Raw genomic sequence first — 20,246 nt, forward strand, 5'->3', positions numbered from 1 at the left:
CACCTATACATACAATGAAGTGCATTGGTCTGTTTAAAGGGCTTCATACATCTACTTGTGTAGTTAATATGTATGGCAATACTTAATTCAGGTACACAATTTCCATTGAAAATGCTCTCAGATTCAATCTTGTATTGTTCAAATTTCAAAATTTTCCACTTTCCACTTATTATTCTAACATGCACATATTCAGTGTTGTGCAATTGTGAGAGGGTGCATCATGCGCTTGGTTGTCTGTACCTACCCAAACTTTTCCATTAGCAAAATGCTTCAGATAGCCATACCTATATAATCTAAAGGTAGTATATAAAATATCTACAGGCTGAAAATAGCAGTATTTTTGAATTTATTTTTCAAACATTTCCTGGGGGCGGCAGCCCCCAGACCCCCCTAGTTCCAGCATGCTTTGCATGTTGGGAAGTGTGTTTCGCATACCTCCACCCAAGAGATTAATACCTTGAGTTAGCCCCCCCCTTTTATAAATCCTAGATCTGCCCCTGACTAAAATCTATAACTAAAATGAATTAAGAAGGATTACTATAACTAAAACTAAATTACTGAAGAAACTAGCTATGACTATAACTAAAACTAAAACTCTTTACTAAAACAACACCATGTTGCTCAGACCACTGCATGTATATATGTTCTACAGGAGGAACAAAGCACAGAATGAAACTGTACTGCTATATGTAGCATCCAAACATCAATATATGCTATAGTTTGTGACCTGATGATGGTTTAGTTAGCTATAACTAAAACTAAAAGTACTTTTAGTACTAAAACTATAACTATAATTAAAAGCAAATCTGTGACATACCCGAAACTAAATCTAGAACTAAAATACAACAGAATAATATTATTTTACTAAAACTAAATCTAAAATGAATCAGAAAAGATTACTAAAACTATAACTAAAACTAAAATAACACAGAGAATATAACCATAACTAAATCAATAACTAAAAGGAATTAAGAAAAATTACTATAACTAAAACTAAATTATTATTGAGGAAACTGACTATGACTATAACTAAAACTAAAATTAAAGGTCCTTCTAAAACAACACTAATTTTCACTGTATGCATTGTTTGTAATAAACTTCAAAGTTTAAATGCACTGAACACTCTTAATTTTGAGGCACATGCATAAATTTTAATGATTGTACAGTAGATTCTGTGTAATTATGTACATGCTGGTACTAGCTCATAGGACATGCCTTGATTATCAATACATCCTAATTTTCCATGTAGCTATATACTAAGCTAAGGCTATATGTTACTTTAGGAGTTGGGACATTAAGCTAGTACATATACATCTTTCATGACAATGTTTTCATAGTAAATACACTGAACCATACCAATGATTTTATGGATAATTTTCTACCAGAAATTTATGTCACCCATCACTCATTCACAGACCATTAATGTGGGCTTTGCCTGTGTGCAATAAACACACACAGGTCCATGAAATGCAGCTATGAAAGCACTGTAATTAGTAGTACTATATACTATACTTGTGAAACTGCAAGAGGACCCAGTAAAAGTATTTGATTGGCCATGAACAAAAGGTTAAATGCCACGATTGTTGTTCAATCTGAACATATAACAACCAAACAAATGGCTACCTTTCAACTCTACACAAAGATACCTCATACAGTAATACGAATATGACGTACCACTAAAGGCACAGCCTGTACCGGATCAGCACATGACAGTACAAATTATACAACAGTAAATCACAATAAGTCAGAATCCACTTCACAGTCCAGGCATATTCACAAAACTACATTTAAGTTACTTCTGTCCATGCAAATAAATCCTAGGCAGTGTCCACATCATATTAAATCCTTAGCATGCCATAAGACCAATGGACCAATATTATTCTTATACACTTTGTTGCATTCCACCACACACACACATACACACGTATAATACATTTATTCAATAAAAAAGACAAGTTAGAAATGGTGCCAATGTAAAGCTGCCAGACTTGTTTTAGACCGGACTCTATAGTGTAATGAGCATGCTTCACCATTTATAATGGAAAATGCTTGAATATAGGGTGAATACGTCAATAAGAATAAGCATCTTCTACCTCTATATAGCCAGGGAAATGTTATTAGATAAGCACTTTATTTATTTTCATTATTATTAGGCTTTATAGCCGGTGTTGCAAAATACATTAATATAATTGATTTGGACAATTACAAGTTGTGTGTGTAAGAACATTTACAAGTTGTACTAAAGGTAACTGGTAACTTGTACCAGCACCCGTAATACTTACTTATACTTATTTGCTTACTACTACAAATAACTATACTATAACTTATCAGATTACATTCATAATACAAGTATTGTTTGAGTGACATTAGTTAAAGGAATTGAAGTTGGGTGTATGAGGATGCTTTGAACAGATGGAACAAAGACAAACAAAATGGAGGATGTGCAAGGGCGGATCCAGAAGCTGGCAAGGGGAGGGGCACAAACGTAAGTGGTTGGAGAGAGTCAGATTCTCTTGTTAATTGCTGCATTTTTGAAGCAGGAAATAATCACCTCTTTAGTGTCTCACTGTTGATTTTTGCCATTTTAGCCTTTGCAAGATGGTTGTGATGTCTTATAAGCTGTCTAAAGGCTCTGAATGTGTTATATAACAGCAACGTGATAATTATTTTAGAGGCGCTTAGTACGCAAGAAAGTGCTGCGTAACAGTTTCAGTTAGTTTGACTTTGGTTTGCTTTGGTTTCAGGTGAATTTGTAATAAATGCTAGTAAAATGTGCATATTTTCGTGATTTTTATAGCTAAACTGATCTTGGCCTGACATAAAATTCATTATTTTAATTAGAAGCATGTCTGGCTCCTCCATGCACAGGTGGTAGGGGGGGATTTGCCCCAAATTCCCCATCCTGTATCCACCATTGGTGTGTGGATCATCTGAAGTAAAATTGGTTGTAAAATGATTCCAAAGAAACTGCTTTAGGTGTGTCTTGTTAGTAATAAAGATTGATTCAGATCTAGAGCCAGATTCTCTTGTTAGTTGCTGCATTTTTGAACCAGCAAATAATCACTTCTTAGCAGTGTTTTACTGTTGATTTATGTCATTTTGGCCTTCACAGATGGTTGTGAAAACTGTTTAAAAGGCTCTGAATGTCTTAACCAACATCAAGTCGCACATATCTAAGAAAGCATCTAACACTTGAAATTTTATAAAGCGTAATCTGAGTGATTGTTCAAGAGAAGTAAAAGCACAAACATATCTTACCATGGTAAGACCCCAAATGGAATCTGCCTCAGTTGTTTGGGACCCCTGTTATAATGTTGATGTAGACAAATTGGAAAAAATCCAGCGTAGAGCAGCCAGGTGGGTCATCAGTGATTACAACAGAACTAGCTCCGTGACACAAATATTAAATCAACTATCCTGGCCTACCCTATGGACACGATGAAAGATATCTAGACTGCAACTGCTCCACAAAGTTCTCCATCAAGACACATCCCTATCAATTCCCCCATATTATCAATCCGTAGAGAGACAAACAAGACACTATCATCCCTTGCATTTTATCCTGCCCACACCATCAACAACATCTTATCAACAATCATTTTACTCAAGATCAATCAAAGAATGGAATGAACTGCCTGTATTTATTATAGAGATGACAAACTATGATGAGTTTACAACTAACTTGATATCACACTTTACAAACAATCAGCACCACACTAGTTAGTATATAATTGTACCTAATACTGTGTTCCCCCTTTTTCTTTCCTGGGCACATCAGCTGTGTTGACTGCCCAGTAATCATAAATAAATAAAAATAAAACATGATAATTAATTTTAGAGGCGCTTAGTACGCACGAAGGTGCTGGATGACATTTTCACAGCTAGCTTGACTTTGGTTTCAGGTGAATTTATAATAAATGCTATGTATATTTTCATGAGCTTTATATGATCTTGGCCTGACATAAGTTTATTATTTTAATCAAAGTCAATGGTATGGCTAGGCCTGCGCCTAATATGCCGGCATAATTTTGAGAATAATAGGTCACTACTTTGGTTAGAATAATTCCGGAATAATAGGATGGTTACAGGCATAATTTTAGAATTATCGGACGTCCACGGGAAATTAAGGGGAGTGTCTCTTCTTGATTAACTAGAAGAAAGAACCTAGCTACTAAGAATGATAGGTAACTGGCATTATTATACAAGTGCTGGCTGAAAAGCCTCTAAAAGATCGATATACTCTAATAGAGCGCTCAAATACTCTAATAGAGCAGTCAGATCGTTTCATGTTAACAATCTGCAGACAGCATCAGGGATTTAACTGCATGATTATCTGAAACTTTTACATCTTATACCAGTGTATCTACAAACATATTGATATTATTATCTACTAAACTTAGCATGTAGTTATAGCTACAGCTTTGATACACTTAGCTATATTATTATTATTACTCCCGATAACCATTTAAAGTCTGTTGTAATGGCTACAGCCATTATGTGTAAGGTGAAATGCTTCATTTATGGTTAGATATTAATTAATTCTGGCAATACTACAGCATCTTGAGAACTAAGTGACTATAGCTACAGAAACTAAATTGGCATTATTATGGAATAATAGGCTAGATAAAAGAATTAAAAAAAGAATAATAGGAGAACTGATTTTTTGGGAAATTCTGGTTAGAATAATAGGTAAAATTTTGAGCATATTAGGCTCAGGCCTAGGTATGGCTGACTGCTCCAGGGGGGCATTTGCCCCAAATGCTCCATCCTGGATCCGCCATTGATCACCGGGATAATCACTGCGTAGTGGTTTCACAACACCTCCGTATACTATTATGCACTAATTCCGTGTTACGGAATCGTTCCTAGTCTGCGAGGACGAACCGGCTAGGACCTACCCCCGCCTAAATACACATAACTGACCTTATATAGTGCGGCTTCCGTCAAGGAGAGAGTGTCCAATGATGAACTATTGTTTTCTGCTATTCGTCATTCTCAGGTTGTATTGTAGGGGCGTCGTCTCCAATACTCTTGACTCCCCATGTGTAGAACATACTATCATCAACCAATCTCAGCTAGACCACTTCTTAGATAACATCACGTCACAGCGACGAGAAGGACGAGATCCAAGATGTATTCAGCTGTCACTAACTGCTAATACTTATCAACTAAATATGACAAAGTTTGTGCATGGAGTTGGCTTGAAGGAAGATGACAGCTTAACAGTCACGGGAGAGAATCGTGCAGTCATCATAAACTGTGTGGATGATGCCCCAAACATATCGGATGGTCTGCAGAGTAGACAACTATTACATGCCTCAATGGTTGTATTTGACGGACTAGTGTTTACTGGATGTATCCTTCCAATATATGTGGAGGAAGTGAACACTGTGGTAATCCAGAATTGTGTGTTTCAGTAAGTGTGTCAGTCTTGTAGTTACAGCTCTGTTGTTGCATACTGTTGTTTGTTGTCGGCCATGAATATACTGATTACTGATTGAAGAGTTCACACGCCAACACAATGGCAAGGAACTTCTTTTCTATTTGTGTATAATTCCGTTCCACCTACATTAACGAGTTTGACAGACTCATAGGTAACAGGTTGCCTATGTTGTAGAATTGTGGCTCCTAAGCCCTTTTCTGAAGCATTATGTTGTATGGTGGCTTCGTCATTACTCATTAGGGCTGTACCGGTACCAATATTACAAGTGTCATTTGCAATCAATAGTAGATCATACAGATATTTCACTGGAGTTATATGTACTATTAAAAATACCATGAAAAGTGCCTTACTTGCTAAAGTGTAAATGGTTGAGGTTTTATCTAGCAGATCCTACGTAGCCTTAGTTACATGGTGTGGGTTCAAATCCCAGGTTGGACAAGCATTTATTTTCATTTACTGGAAGTTTTTTTTTTGCACCATGCTTTTTTGGTTTATTTGTTTTGTTCTGTGATTTGCACAAAAACAGACAAGTTTGTATAATACCTTTTGCGAACAGTCATAAGTACCAACAACTAAAAGGATTACATTGTTGAAAAAGCATATATCAGATGTAAAATGTACAGCATCCTCACTATCTCTAAACCACCTAACTGGCTAAAGGATTGTGTCAAATGCTAATATGCAGAGCAGTTTTTAAACATTAACTATGTAGTTTTTAACATCAACTATGTAGTGTTTGATTGAACTGTGATTGTGCAGTTTTTGTACATATATTGTGATGTAAAGGGGTGAGGATGTAGAACATTGTACTATATTGTTTTGTAAAGGAGGGAGATTTTAGGGATAATTGCATAATGTATTAGTATGCACATTAGAGTTGTGAACCTGATAACAAATTCAAAACTGGTTAACTGGTAACCAATAACTGGCAGTTAACGGGTTAACTAGTTTCTGTGTAATACAGTGGTATTAATTGGCAAACATAATGATACTCATTGACAACATGCCTGCTGGAAGCTTTAGGGTGGTACCAAAGTGATCATCAACATCCTGTCTTACAATAACAGTTATTATAATCACATATTTACACTTGCTTTGAGGGGTAATTTTTGGTTTACCAAATGGGTGGGCAAAACCGGTTTAAAGGCTTCTTAAACAGTAATTAGCTGACCTAGACAATATTGGTTAATAAATGGTTTTTTCATACCGTTTCACAGCACTAATGCACCTGCGGGTGAATTGTAGTGCTTTCAATTAGAACAATGAACATATACGAAAATCTAGCCAGCATCAAATTAATCTTTTTTGCGACTTTAGTTACCACGACAAGTCATTAATTAATTGTATTATTACTAATATTAATACTCCTGTAACTCTTAGCTCATAGTTAAGCTCATGAACAGATGGGAACAAATAATTACTTTAGAATTCAAACAAGAGTCCCAGATCTTAGGCTAACCCTCAAGACTCTCAGATCCATGTACCGAGCCAATTTTTAGGAAGCCAATCTATAATGTACCTAAAAGACTACAGCTGATGTTAATGAGGCAGCAGAAATATGCAAGTGGAATTTGGCACCTAGCAAGGCAATGTTTCACATGCAATGATCGTGCAACTAACCAACAAAAGAGCCACTAATGTCACCAGAAATACCAACTACTGTAATTCGCTTTATTTTCATGCAAAAAAAAAAAAAATCTGAAAAATTTTCGTAAAAATTTTTTTGTATGATTTATGTGAATGACTGCTCTATTAGAGTAGTTCGATTTTGTGTAAAACTTTTCATGTAAGAAATTTTTGTAGATGATTTGGTATATGAAAAACGAAAAATAAATGCGACTTACGGTACACCAAGCTATTGTAGCACACATCTCTTTACATTTGCAGGAAAGTCATACCTCGACTATTCGGTGAGCCACAACTCAGAGCTCAACAATATGAAGATTTTGTTAAACACTAATGACAAGGCGGAATCAGCAGCAAAAACAAGTTTAAAAGGTGACCCAAGACAACATGCAAATAAACCTGGCACTACTGACATGGCATAACACGTGAACAGAAGAAGGCCACTACAGTCCAGTGCAAAGTTGCACTCATGACGAAAAAGAACACAGTTGTTAATCTCCAGCAAACTTCTGAAAACAGAAGTCACAAAGGGAGTAGTAGAGGAAATTAAATGTTAAAGTACTTCGTTTATGACCAGCTTTTGACAAGCATTTTACCTCCCAATTGGTCATGGTAGCCTAGGATGAAACGATCATGCAGCATCTGATCATTTAAGTTCCCCAACTTTCTGCCAAATGTCGTAAACAAATTATATGTACTGGCTCACAGCATCACTTTGCTGTTGCTGGGCTGAGCGAAATAAGTACCATTTGTATAGCATGTTCTGGGTAGGTGCAAAATGTTCCTCCAACTTTTCGAGAATGTTTGTTGATTTTTTTCTGTCTTCATCAGTAAGTTCTCAGCACAAAAGGATTTGTCAGCACTGTCTTCAATGTAAGTGCTTGTATTGCATCATCTTCGGTGGTTAGTTGTGTTGCAATGGCAAAGTCGTCGTAAGCTTCTTTGAATGCATTCCTATTCTCCAGAGAGTCAGTGGGTAGTTGATAGTTCACCGTCTCTACTCTGTACACTTTAAACCTCTTTACTTCACACACCGTTCATTATTCTAATTAAAAGTACAATTACAATTCACATGCATGCACATAGCTACTTTTACATTATGCAATAACTAGACATGATGACTATTTGGAATATAAAAGTGAACTGACTCTGGTTATTAACATGTGCTAAGTACACTTGTGCTGTAGGATCCTTTGGTCCTCTACGTTCTACGTACCATCCCATTTCCTACACAAGCACACAGTTCCCTAGTAAGAAGGTATTCATGGAATAAGTAAGCATAGAAGTTGAAACATCGATCTCAGTAAAAATTTTAATATTGTGTTCACAAGTCTTACTACTGTAATCCAAATGCTGAAATATTTTGAAGTACTTAAATAGTTATTGGGAGTCTCATATACAATTTTTGGGGCTCATAGGTCACCCTTTAGTGAGTGAAAGTTTTAATTTTATTTACAAATCAAAGGAATAACAGTGGCAGTGCCAGATACATTAATTTTAACTATGCAACTTACAAAATTGAGTGTAATGCATGTCAAGTTAGTCTATTAATTCGACATGCAAGGCAGTGAGTTCCATAGTTGAATACTGTAGCTGTAGGCAGAAATGAGTGGTAGAAGGTGTTTATTCTTGAGGAGTAATTAAGGAATTTTATTTGGTGACCTCTAGTCCAGATTATAGATCTTTGAAGGTAATCAGAGAAGTTTACAGATGCACAGTTAATAATCATGTAATACATAGTAATGATGGCTTTAGAGCTCCAATGTTCAAGAATTTTCCAGTTTAGATGATCATCATACTAGAGCAGGGGCGGATCTAGGGGGGTTTCTGAGGTTCCCAGAAACTAGTCAAGTGTATTCAGGTAATCAAAATTATATTATACAGTGATTTGCAATGGTACAAAAGTTCAGATCGAAATACTCTAATAGAGCAGTCAACCACTCTAATAGAGCAGCCACATTTTGTATTTCTCTTAAGAACTGTAAGTAGCTAGCTAGCTACTTTATTTACCTGTGCCACCACAGTAAAAAAATAGTCCAAAATCTTATAACAGGATGTTAAAATCTGAAAATCGTCCTGGGGCATGTCCCAAGACCCCCAGAACAACATCCATGTCTGCAAGTTGTATGCTTCAAATGTCAAATTTGCTCTGTCCCTTAACTCTTTAGTCAGCACCTGATACTGTACCAGAAGCAAGCACAATTAAGCAAGCACAATTAAGCAAGCACAATTAAGCAACCTGCATTATACCTAACTTAATTATATTTTAAACTGTCAATATTGCTACCAGGTTCAATTTCAAATTATACAATTTTATGGAAAATCTTGCCCCCATACCTCCCTAGATTTAAATTTGCTTCTAGCAAAGGTTTGGAAACCAGTCACTAAAATTCCTGGGGCCGCCCTTGCTAGAGTATCTGGATTAGTTATTTTTAATCACATATCTAAATGCACATCGCAATTATCAATAGCTGAAATCTTCATGCTTGTTTTTCAGCTATGTTCCATCTGTTGTACAGTTTTCCAAATAGAATACAGTATAAGCAGTGTCTCTGCTAACAATCCAGCTCCAAAAAATTATAGTCAAGTGCTCATCCCTTGCAAAGTGGCCATGCTTCAGTTCCAGCTATATTCAACATGTTATACAGTGTTACAATCAAAAAACAGTATGAGAAGCGCCTCTGCAATAAATCCAGTCATCCTACATAAAATAAAGAATGCATGAAAGCCATGCAAAAAGGAGTGGGACACAAAGGAGGACAAAGCTACCGTAGGTCTACCAAATTAGCTGATTACATTGATAACTGATGTTACAGTGTCAGAATTAGTCAATACTGACAACCGATCCAAAAAAAATAATGCTAACACTAAGAATTAATATAACACATCTGAGAGTATCCTTTTGAATCACTCAACATCATTTGCAGAGGCTCTGTATTGTGTAAGTCACTCTCCTCTCCACTATTACTAACACACTCATCCTCATCATTATTAAATGATTCATATTAGTAATAATTATAAGCATTGATATATGTATGCTAAAATATAAGGTGACCGCTAATAATGGTACTCAAAGTATTTACCTGTACTTTGACTTAACCAAAACCGATTAATCAGCTAGTGTCCAACACTACCATGATGCATGTATTATAGCTGCCATGGTTGGTGAAAAGGCGTTTATCAGGCCAAAGCAACATTGGAAAGTGAAGCATTCAAGCCTGTAGCCTGTAGCCCATAGCCGTAGTTATGCTTGGTCTGATGCATTAGTCAGGGTGAAAATCAGTTAATATAAAATTTCAAAGAAACTTGTTGGAAGGGTAGAGTCCTGCCAAGCTTTTATGAGGATTAGTGAGTCTGGTTTTTGGGTGATGTTCTTGGGCAAGAAAGCCCAAATCTCCATGATCCCTACTATAACACACCTGATATACTGTATGTATTGCTGGAGTAGTAAGAAAAAGTAATATTCAATTTTTTTTCAATTAGGGTATTCATACAGGTTTGACAAACCCAAAATCTATGTAATAGTTAGACTTCAGACCACAGGGGTCTAAGTAATTTAGTAACCCTCAGGCCCTGTAGTAGCACCTTCGCTTCGCTCAGGCGCCACAACACAAGACCATCAGGTTACTAAATTACTTAGACCCCTGTGGTCTGAAGTGTCTAAGTTATTTAGACCCTTTATGTAGTTGTTGTACCTTAACATTGTTGTCAGCTGCTTGTAACAGAGAAATGTAGTGTTCATTAGTAGAAACAAGCCATTACTCCACCCGTAAATTAATTTTCAGGTGGCGATGCGTTGCCAACGCTACCAGTGCAGGTGCGCGTAATAAACATGAAAAGGGTCTAAGTAAACATGAAAAGGGTCTAAGTAACTTAGACACCGCCAAAATCCACCAAATCCACCACAAAAAGGGTCTAATTTATATTTAACCCTTAAACGTGCACGCGAATTTACGAAATATTGCACTGAAATCGCAAGGGCCATTTAAGTGGCCCTCCATATTTGGCACAGAGGTGCGCGCGCTAGGATTACGTGATCGTGAAACGGTTTAGTGCAACGGAAAGCCACGTTTCTGGGCTTTAATTCGAGCTCAAGAACTTTGTGCTGTGATTAAAGATAAGCGAGATATGGATGAAAATACTGTTGTTGATCAACTTTTCTATAGCGACACCGACGATGACTGGAACAACTCGGACGAAGAGGACTCTTTTGTCCATGGAGAAGACTCTTTTGTCCTTGATAGGCTTACCAGGGAACAAGACGGTAAAATGGCGGACAGATGAATCGGTCCTATCACTTCGCCTGCCATTATAGATGATTATGGCGGTGTGGAAGAAAATGATCGTGAGGAAGAGTTCAGCAACGACGAAGAAGACATCGAGGAAGAAACAAACGATGATTATGAAGGTATAATGCTTTTCACATGTTTTATAACTTGAGTCCTGCTTCTTCTAATAGCTGATGTAAGATATTGTGAAGGTCATGATGAGTCAAGCCATCCTGGACCATCTGGGCTACATAGTGGAGTGAGTGACGGTGGGATGGGTAGCCTGGAAACTGAATACCCCTGTAGTGGTTCTCCTGTGGCCTACCATGGCTCTCCTGTTAGTTCTTCTTCTCCACATGTCCCATTTTCACCTAGTGATAGAGGCAGGGACTACTCACCATCTCCATCTGATCCTTTGTCTGGTAGAAATAGAGGGAGGGGTAGAGGTAGAGGAAGGGGTAGGGGAACTGTGTCTACAATGGATCTTGTGCCTAGTCGAGGTAGGAGGAAAGGTACTGGTAGGGGTAGAGGTACCAGTAGGGGTAGGGATTTGGCTATCGAAAATGCTTATACTCTAGAGTGCTGTTTCACACCTGTGAATGATCGTAGGACCATCAAAAGCTTTAGGGAGCAACTGGCTACTAAACTTTTGTCAACATAGCTCACGCCAGCATGGAGGACGTCAATCACAGGCTCTTCTTCCTCAATCGCCTGCGAGGCTTGAGGAACGCCATTTCATAGAGAACCTTGGGACTGACGGTGACTGTGCAGTGTGTTCTGACCGGAAGACACATAGAAAACGTACTAAGTATGGCTGCGTAAATTGTGGAATGGTTCATTTGTGCCTTGAAAATTGTTTTAAGATATACCACACCAAGGAAAACTATAAATAAATAAGGGGTGTATGCTATTTACTGTGTCTTAAGACTTTTTACAGGTTCAGCCGATGTATATAGTTTAGATGTGTTGACAGTATTGTCTGTTTAGTTATGTACAGAGCTGTTTGTAATTCAGGTTTTTCCACGATTGTGGTTTTTTTCTCTGAAATCACTTGGATCGGTGGTTTCTAAATGAGGCAAACCCTTTACTGAGTAAAGATCCCAGCTCTTTAGTGTATATATTTCATGTACATTTTATGTTTGAAAAGTTTTTCAAATTCTAATGCTAATAATACTTTGTTTGATGAACAGTGCATGATAAAATGGATTGCTGTTGGTATTTGATTGACCAGTCACCAGAATACGTCTTGGCAGCACGTTGAAATGCCACAGTGATTGTGTTGGAGTTCTTTGTTACATGCCTATAGGGTAAAAATAATTATGAGAATACGACATTTTTTTTCAATTCACAACTACCTGAGAGTTGTAGCTATGTCAATGGAATTTCACCACCTTGTATCAAGGGTACCACCCTTTCTAAACACCAAGTGTTGAGGCGAATGGACAGAGGAGCTGCCTACCATGATGATTATTTCCAAATGATGCGCGTATTGCTGTGGATAAATGGAGAAGTATTATTGATAAAAACATAAGAATAATATTGGATAAACCCCAGGTTATCCACCGTCTGTGTACCAAGTTACAAGCTGACACATCAAGCATTTTCACAGATACAGTCGTGTAAAGACGTGCGGTTACTTCGCACAATTGTGTGAATACCACAAGTTTTTTCTAAAATTCATAAATACCTGAGAGTTGCAGCAATGTCAATGGAATTTCACCACCTTGTATCAAGGGTACAACTCTTTCTCGACACCAAGTATTGAGGCGAATCGCCAACGGAGCCACCTACCATGACGGTTATTTCCAAGTTATGCGCATATTACTTCGGATAAATAGAGAAGCATTAATGATAAACAATTGATAGTCCGATGGGTAAACCCCAGGGTATCCACCATCTGTATACCAAGTTTCAAGTTGATACGTCGAGGATTTTCAGAGATACAGCCTTGTAAAGATGCGCGATTATTTTCGCGAAAGTAAGCATAAACTTTCGTGCATTTTCGGTGTAATAAATAATAGGGCCATTATAATGGCCTTTGCGTGTTTAAGGGTTAAAGGCTTGTTTGTAAGATAAATATGACTTATAAAATTTAAGGTATTTTGAAAGGTTCATATCAGGTGATCCCTGTATTAAGAAATGGCACAGACTTGGATCTACATGAGCAAACGTTATGCTCCAAAATCGTTATTAAGGCCACATAAACTTAACCATTAGTTTCTCCTCCTTCTGTACTAAAAATAGCCTTGTGGGAGGGCAGATGTTTATTTTAATTTTTACTAGCTATGTAGATAGCTGAATTACATAGCTAGCTAAGATGACTCAAAATGCAATTTTCTTAGATTGTTCTAGCAAGGTACCAACTATAAAGGTGCTAATTGACCTCCCGTAGCCACTAGTGGTGCAATATATCCTTGATGAAGTAAGAAAAAAACAGTGATGCAGGCGGGGATGAGAAGCCAATAATTAAGGTTATGTGGCCTAAAGCGCTGCAATTTAGTCAAAGTGTAAAGTGTTTTGTACAGTGATTGAGAGATAGATTATTAATTTTGTTACTGGAACTGGTCTTATAGCCTTTCCAAAGGACAATATCTGCTATGACAAAATATGATGTCATAAATGACAGAATGGCCGTGTTAGTATGGGGGATTCAGAGATTTTAGCATGTAGTATTCGAAATGTATGTTGTCTGTAGTTTTTTACACATCGAACCACGAGATAATCAAGGTAAGAAGTAATTCATGTACCGTGACGATGCAGAACCCACTCCAACAAGGAAAGCAGACCAAAAATTATAAATTCAGACACAAATAGGCTTATTTGTATTGCTATATGCCTCACCTTCGCCCTTTTTCGAATTTATGAACACTATCATAGGGAAACCCTATCTTGCCCAATACCTTCCTGTACAAAGTAGCATGGCCATTTTGTTTAGTGACGTCAGAAAACGTCATTGCGGATATTGTCCATTGCATGTATACTTGGCAATCCATAACTTTACTTGTGAGTATGGTACCAGGCTGACATTTTGGTCACTTTACATTCCTAATAGCACTATTACTGTATGTAATTTTAAGACAATATGTTAAACACAGGATGAGTTATGACTCGTCAAATTTGGAAATTTGGAAAGGCTATAAGACACATTTATTCTGTACATAAGAAACATGTTTGTTGAAATGCTTAATAAATGTATAATTTTATAATGATGTTAAAATTTGCATGTCAAACATCTATCGAAGGACCTAACCTATCAGTAGAGAAGATTCATTTATTGTGACATTATGCATTACAGGGACAATCAATTTGGAGCAGTAAATATTTACAATTCACCAAATGTGATGGTGAAGAATTGTACGTTTTACAACAATACTTCTGATGGTAGCCACAGTACAAGACCATTCCAGGCAACTGGTGGAGGACTGTCTATATCATGTATCAATGGAATCTATGATAGTGTTAATGTTAGTATTAGTGAATGTAATTTCACTGATAATTCTGCTAAACTGCCGGACAGATTACAGAGTGACATTAATCGTATTGTTTTCCAAAGTGGTCGAGGTGGAGGAGTAGCAATCTTTGTTGATACTTCCGCACTAGTGAATTGTGTTGTAAACAACTCAGTGTTTTTCAGAAATAGTGCTGATGAAGGTGGTGGAGGGTTGTTTTGTTATGTAGAGGCACAAAATTTTCAGACCTTTGTGTTTGAAAATCTATTGTTTGTCAGTAATCGTGCTACAATCGCTGGAGCCTTATTGGTTGGTACATTGTACAGCAGAAGTGATTCAGAAGCAATGTCTAGTGTTACAATAAGTAATTGTATTTTTACGGAAAACACTGCTAGTATTGGAGCTGTATCAAATGTTTATTTTTACAATGGACTAGTTAATAATTCTGTGACGTTTAGAAGTTGTATATTCACTAACAACTCAGCTAGAATATATGCTGGTGCTGTTGATGTAGCATCATATAACTTCTTTGTGGACAGAAGTCATTATACTCCCGTAACTTTCATTGACTGGTAAGTGAACTGTAGCAGAATGAATGGTTGATGTAGTAAAACTGTATTGTGTAGTATATTTGATAGTAACCTTGGTGCTGATGCCGCAGCTATCAACATTGCTTATTACAATGCAAGATTTGATAATGTCACTTTTAGAAACAACATTGGAACTACTGTTAGAGTAAGTGATTTTGTCAACAGAAGGGCCCAACAGAGTATGCCTAAATAATTTATGTTAGGTAGTAAAGGAATCAGGAATTGTAAAGCAATTGTATTTCAGAAATAAAGTAAAAAAAATTTACTTGCAGTATAATATAACAGTATCTTGTTATCAAACACTACTAGTATAGAACTGGAATATTATAAGGATTAAGATGCTCTAATAATTATTATTGAGCATTCACCTGCTGTAATAAAGCAGTCACTCAGCAATTGCTTTTACAGCAAGAGATGACATAATTAGCTGTGGTTCAATCCATGAAAGATTAGGGAATAATTTTGGGGATGTGGGATGAAGGAAAACATTACTAATAATAAGGTGCTTGATTATTTTGTGATTTGGCATGGAGTGACTTGTGTGTAGCTATATTCTTCAGTTAAACAAAACTATATATGTGACTGGATTTTGGAAAAATGATCCAAATCGCACATTAGAAGTTTCAAGATAAACAGTTTTAAAGAATTCAAGCCAGCATAACTCTCCAAAGATAACAAGCATGCATATGAAATTTACACTAAAGATGCATCAATCTGTTACTTTTCAGACCACTTCCAGTACTTGTAGCTGCTCATAGAGTTTCCCACCCAATAAGATAGAAAATCTGAGCCGTTGGACTATCACGAGTGATCACAAAGGGGTGGGGGGTGGTGGGGTGGGCAAGGGTTAGACCTCAAAATGGAGGCAGACCACGATTGGAGTACAGAGACGAGATTACAGGGCTGTGCTGGCTCCTTAGTGGTTGATATGTAGCAAAATCCACAGATAAAATGTCTGGCCAACATTATCAGGCTGTCCACCAGTAAACTACTGATTCTTGCCAAGCCAGGTCCTTCACAAGGCCTAAAATCGCCATTAGAGTTCTACACACCACCCAGAAAAGATGTCTGTTGAAACTAACCTTGAGTAGTTTGAGTGATACTGAGTGTCAAAACTACTAGTGTGATAGTGTAGATGTCCACTGGAGGTGTTAGTTTGATTTTGCCTGATGTGCGATTTGGATCGGTTTTGTAAAATCTGGTCACATATACTGGATGAGATGCAGACTTTTCTTCTCTCTATTAAGATCAGCCATTATATGTTTGAGGGGTCATCGTTCTATTGCACGTATCCTACATTTGCCAGTATCGATCTGGCCTATTCTGAGGGCAGCCTTGCAGTGCCCTCGAATAGCTTTGTTCCTAATAGTCGCTGGTGTTATCCAGCTGTCCAGCACTTGACAGCCAGTACTGGGGTGGTGGCAAGGGTGTTTCATCTAGCCCGGAATTAATTGTAAGTATAGTGTCAGGAATTTGAATGAGACTATGTGACTGGATTTTGGGAAAATGATCCAAATTGCACATTAGAAGTTTCGAGATAAACAGTTTTAAAGAATTTAAGTCAGCATAACTTGCCAGGGCTAACAAGCATGCGTATGGAATTCACACAAAAGTTGCATCCATTATCTTTCAAATCATTTCCAGTACTTGTAGCTGCTTGTAGAGATTCCGCCAAATAAGATAGAAAATCTGGGCAGTTGGACGAGTGAAGTATCACGAGTGCTCACAAAGGGGTGGAGGGTGAGGGGTGGTGGGGTGTGCAAGAGATAGACTTTAAAATGGGGCAGACCACGATTGGAGTCCAGACACAGGGCTATACTGGCTCCTTAGTGGCTGATATGTAACAAAATCAACAGAAAAATGCCTGGCCAACATTATCAGGCCATCCACCAGTAAACTACTGATTCTTGCCAGCCAGGTCCTTCACAAGGCCGGAAACCGCCGTTCGAACTCTCCACACTACCCAGAAAACATGTGTATTAAAACCAGCCAAATACATACATACTATAATTGAGTGGGTGTAACAACACTGAAACATTCTTTAAGAACAATTAAAGAGTGCTTGAATGTTAAAATTTAGCATTAATTTTGTTGTTGCCCTACTTGGCATATTAAGGATATATTAAATTCTTGAAACAATCTGCTAGAGTAGGCAATGTACAGACTAGTATATTTTAAAATATTTAAAAATGCAGTAGGGATCCAAGCAATAAAAAGTAGCGAAACAAGAGGTGATGAATGATGGCTTTGTAGCATGTGTGACCGTCTCAGCAAAAACCCAACTTGTTCGCGTATTGAGAAAATCGAAATTTAAAAATAATTCGTAAAATTACGCATGCTACAAAAAAACTACGCAAGCTTTTATAAGGCGAAGAAGGAGGACTTAAATCGATTAAAACTATATACCATCTTATTCGCCTGTTCATGAAGAGTTCGAAAATCTTTGTTTCGTTTCTCTAGCTCCAACGGTATGCGTGTCACATGCGTTTGTTTACGATGCGGTAAACGTAAACAAGATTGTCATCATTTCTTCCAACAAACTGCCTTCATATCCATATGCACAAGTATCTATAGGGCTAATACTATACCTTACCTGATGTGCTGATCCATGGTGAACGGTTTAAGCCAAATTGCAACGTTGTAGACTAATCCAATTGGAAGTTATGGCTGCGAATGTAAGCGCCTATAGTTTATTTTCAGTATAGTCGCTGTACAAATCGATTACCTTGCTCTTCCTACTGTCTATCGCTATAATTCCAAAACTACACACCACAGAAGCTGAAACTTTGGTGGTCCATTCCTTGGACACTGCTGATATTGCTGAGTGAATAAAAAAAATTGATTGTGCGAACAAGTCGGGTTTTTGCTGAGATGGTCACATGTTTTGCTCTATAAGAAAATCCCTACATCGGCATGTTATACCAGTTATTTTGTTCAATGCAAAGTAAGGATTTTCCAACTGAGCTATGCTGTACAACCATCATTTATCTCTTTTTTCACTACTTATATAACACTTGGATCCCTATTTAATTAATATTAGTTTGTAGCTATAATTAAACCAATTATGCATGCAGATGCATTGTTTTTGAAAATCGTTTCTAGCATGAAGACAGAGCAAACAGTTATGTAGACCTATAAAGATAATGTATTCCTACATGTCAATGTATTGCCTACTCTAGCAGATTGTTTTAAGAATTCAGTCCAAGAAGGACATCAACAAATGCTAAATTTTAATATTCGAGCACTCTTTCTTAATGGATGTTTGAATGTTGTTAAACCCACTCAATTATAGTATGTATGTGTTTAGTTGTATCCTCATAATAACCTGTGGATGCAAATACACGCAATCATGAAATTTGGCTTATTTGTAGCACTGCTTTATTCACTAGAAATATTTCAAAATATTTTTATGCTAATTCCTGACATAATACTTACAATTAATTCCGGGCTAGATGCAACACCCTTGCCACCACCCCCAGCACTGGTTGTCAAGTGCTGGACAGTGGACAGCTGGATAACACCAGCGACTATTAGGAACAAAGTTATTTGAGAGTATTGGCTGCCCTCAGAATAGGCCAGATCAATACTGGCAAATGTAGGATTACGTGCAATAGAATGATGACCCCTCAAACACATAATATGTAGCTGATCTTAATAGAGAGTAGCAAAATCTGCATCTTATCCAGTACAAACACCAACTATAACTCATTTCCCGCTTGTCAGCCAACATGAAAGCTAGTTTCTTATACACTGTGGTTGCAGTTGGTCCCATACCTCTACACAAGCAGAAAAAGCCAGAGGAGAGAAGCAAGCTCTCTCAACCTCTCTCACCCTCTCATCATAAACATCTCTGTTCTTGTGCTCATTGGTTACATAGCATTGGGACAAAGAAAAATGCAAATAGGAGCTTGCAAATGGGTTAACACCCTATTGTCAAAAAGCTCATGCTGCCTATTCAGGCCCCAAAAGTCCATCAAGTCGTACACCATCCTCCACACAAGTCTGAGGCAGGTTGGGACCTGCCAACCATAATGATCAAACGTTTCACCATACATTTCTATGGGAAGCTATAAAAGTACACTATTCATTACTACCCTTTCCCAAACTTGTATTGGAGCCAAACCACATGTGTCTGTTGTTGACACTTTGACTGTCACCACTAATCATCTGGTTGGCTGAAATATTAATTTTCTTGAGAAAAGTCCACTTTTTGTTTTTAGCAGTTTTTCAGGATCCAAGTTCAAGTTGTACATGTGTACTATAGTCTATTCAATTACTAAAATGATAACTTTGCATTATGAGCATGAACAGCTGCAAAAAAGGTAGATTTGCGTGTAGGTTAGAGACCTAGCACAAGGATCTTCGTGGATTTTAAAAACCGAGCAAAGCAAAGTTTTTAAAATACACGAAGATCCGAGGACGTGGTCTCTAACTGACTTAGAAAATGTATGCATTATATATGGTCATATAGGTGGAGTCATTGTGGGATTGGGTTATATGTCGTACTGAAATCATCGTGCAATGTTAAAATAATCACGGAGGAGTGAACATGTTTTTGTTGAAGTGTTGAAAAAGATCGAAGTTCGCACCGCTTCCTTTCGCAAGTTAGATTAATTGGATCTGGCACAGCTGGGAAACGGCAGTAATCGATAATGTCGAGCCGGTTTAGCGGTAGCCAGTGCCTATGGCGTCACAGCAGTGTAAAGAACACATGTGTCAAAGAAGCAACTTGTGTGGATTTATATGATGGGAACGAATTGTCACAAGTTGTGCCTTCAGTGGTGCCACAGTAATACGAAGAACAGGCATGGTTTCTAATATGGACCACACTTACATTACACGTAGCGAAAAGTAACGTTCTACAAGGAAG

The 20,246-nt window shown here is 37.4% G+C and overlaps 1 protein-coding gene across 3 annotated transcripts in view; it reads left to right on the forward strand.

Moving 5' to 3' along the window:
- The first annotated feature begins 4,860 nt into the window (after nucleotides 1–4,860).
- Nucleotides 4,861–20,246, forward strand: part of LOC136257655 (uncharacterized) — a 53,885-nt gene continuing 38,499 nt past the window's right edge. Inside the window, exons 1-5 of one of the 3 annotated variants that reach the window (XM_066050910.1) lie at nucleotides 11,020–11,333; nucleotides 11,385–11,477; nucleotides 11,529–11,596; nucleotides 14,633–15,358; nucleotides 15,413–15,521. In XM_066050910.1, coding sequence (XP_065906982.1) covers nucleotides 11,553–11,596; nucleotides 14,633–15,358; nucleotides 15,413–15,521 — 879 coding nt within the window. In that variant the 5' untranslated portion in view covers nucleotides 11,020–11,333; nucleotides 11,385–11,477; nucleotides 11,529–11,552. Of the gene's footprint in view, nucleotides 5,417–11,019; nucleotides 11,334–11,384; nucleotides 11,478–11,528; nucleotides 13,316–14,632; nucleotides 15,359–15,412; nucleotides 15,522–20,246 lie in introns of those variants that run through there. The other 2 variants (XM_066050911.1, XM_066050909.1) reach the window with 2 other exon arrangements.

Source organism: Dysidea avara, chromosome 6 (assembly GCF_963678975.1).
Source record: "Dysidea avara chromosome 6, odDysAvar1.4, whole genome shotgun sequence".
NCBI classification, from domain to species: domain Eukaryota; kingdom Metazoa; phylum Porifera; class Demospongiae; order Dictyoceratida; family Dysideidae; genus Dysidea; species Dysidea avara.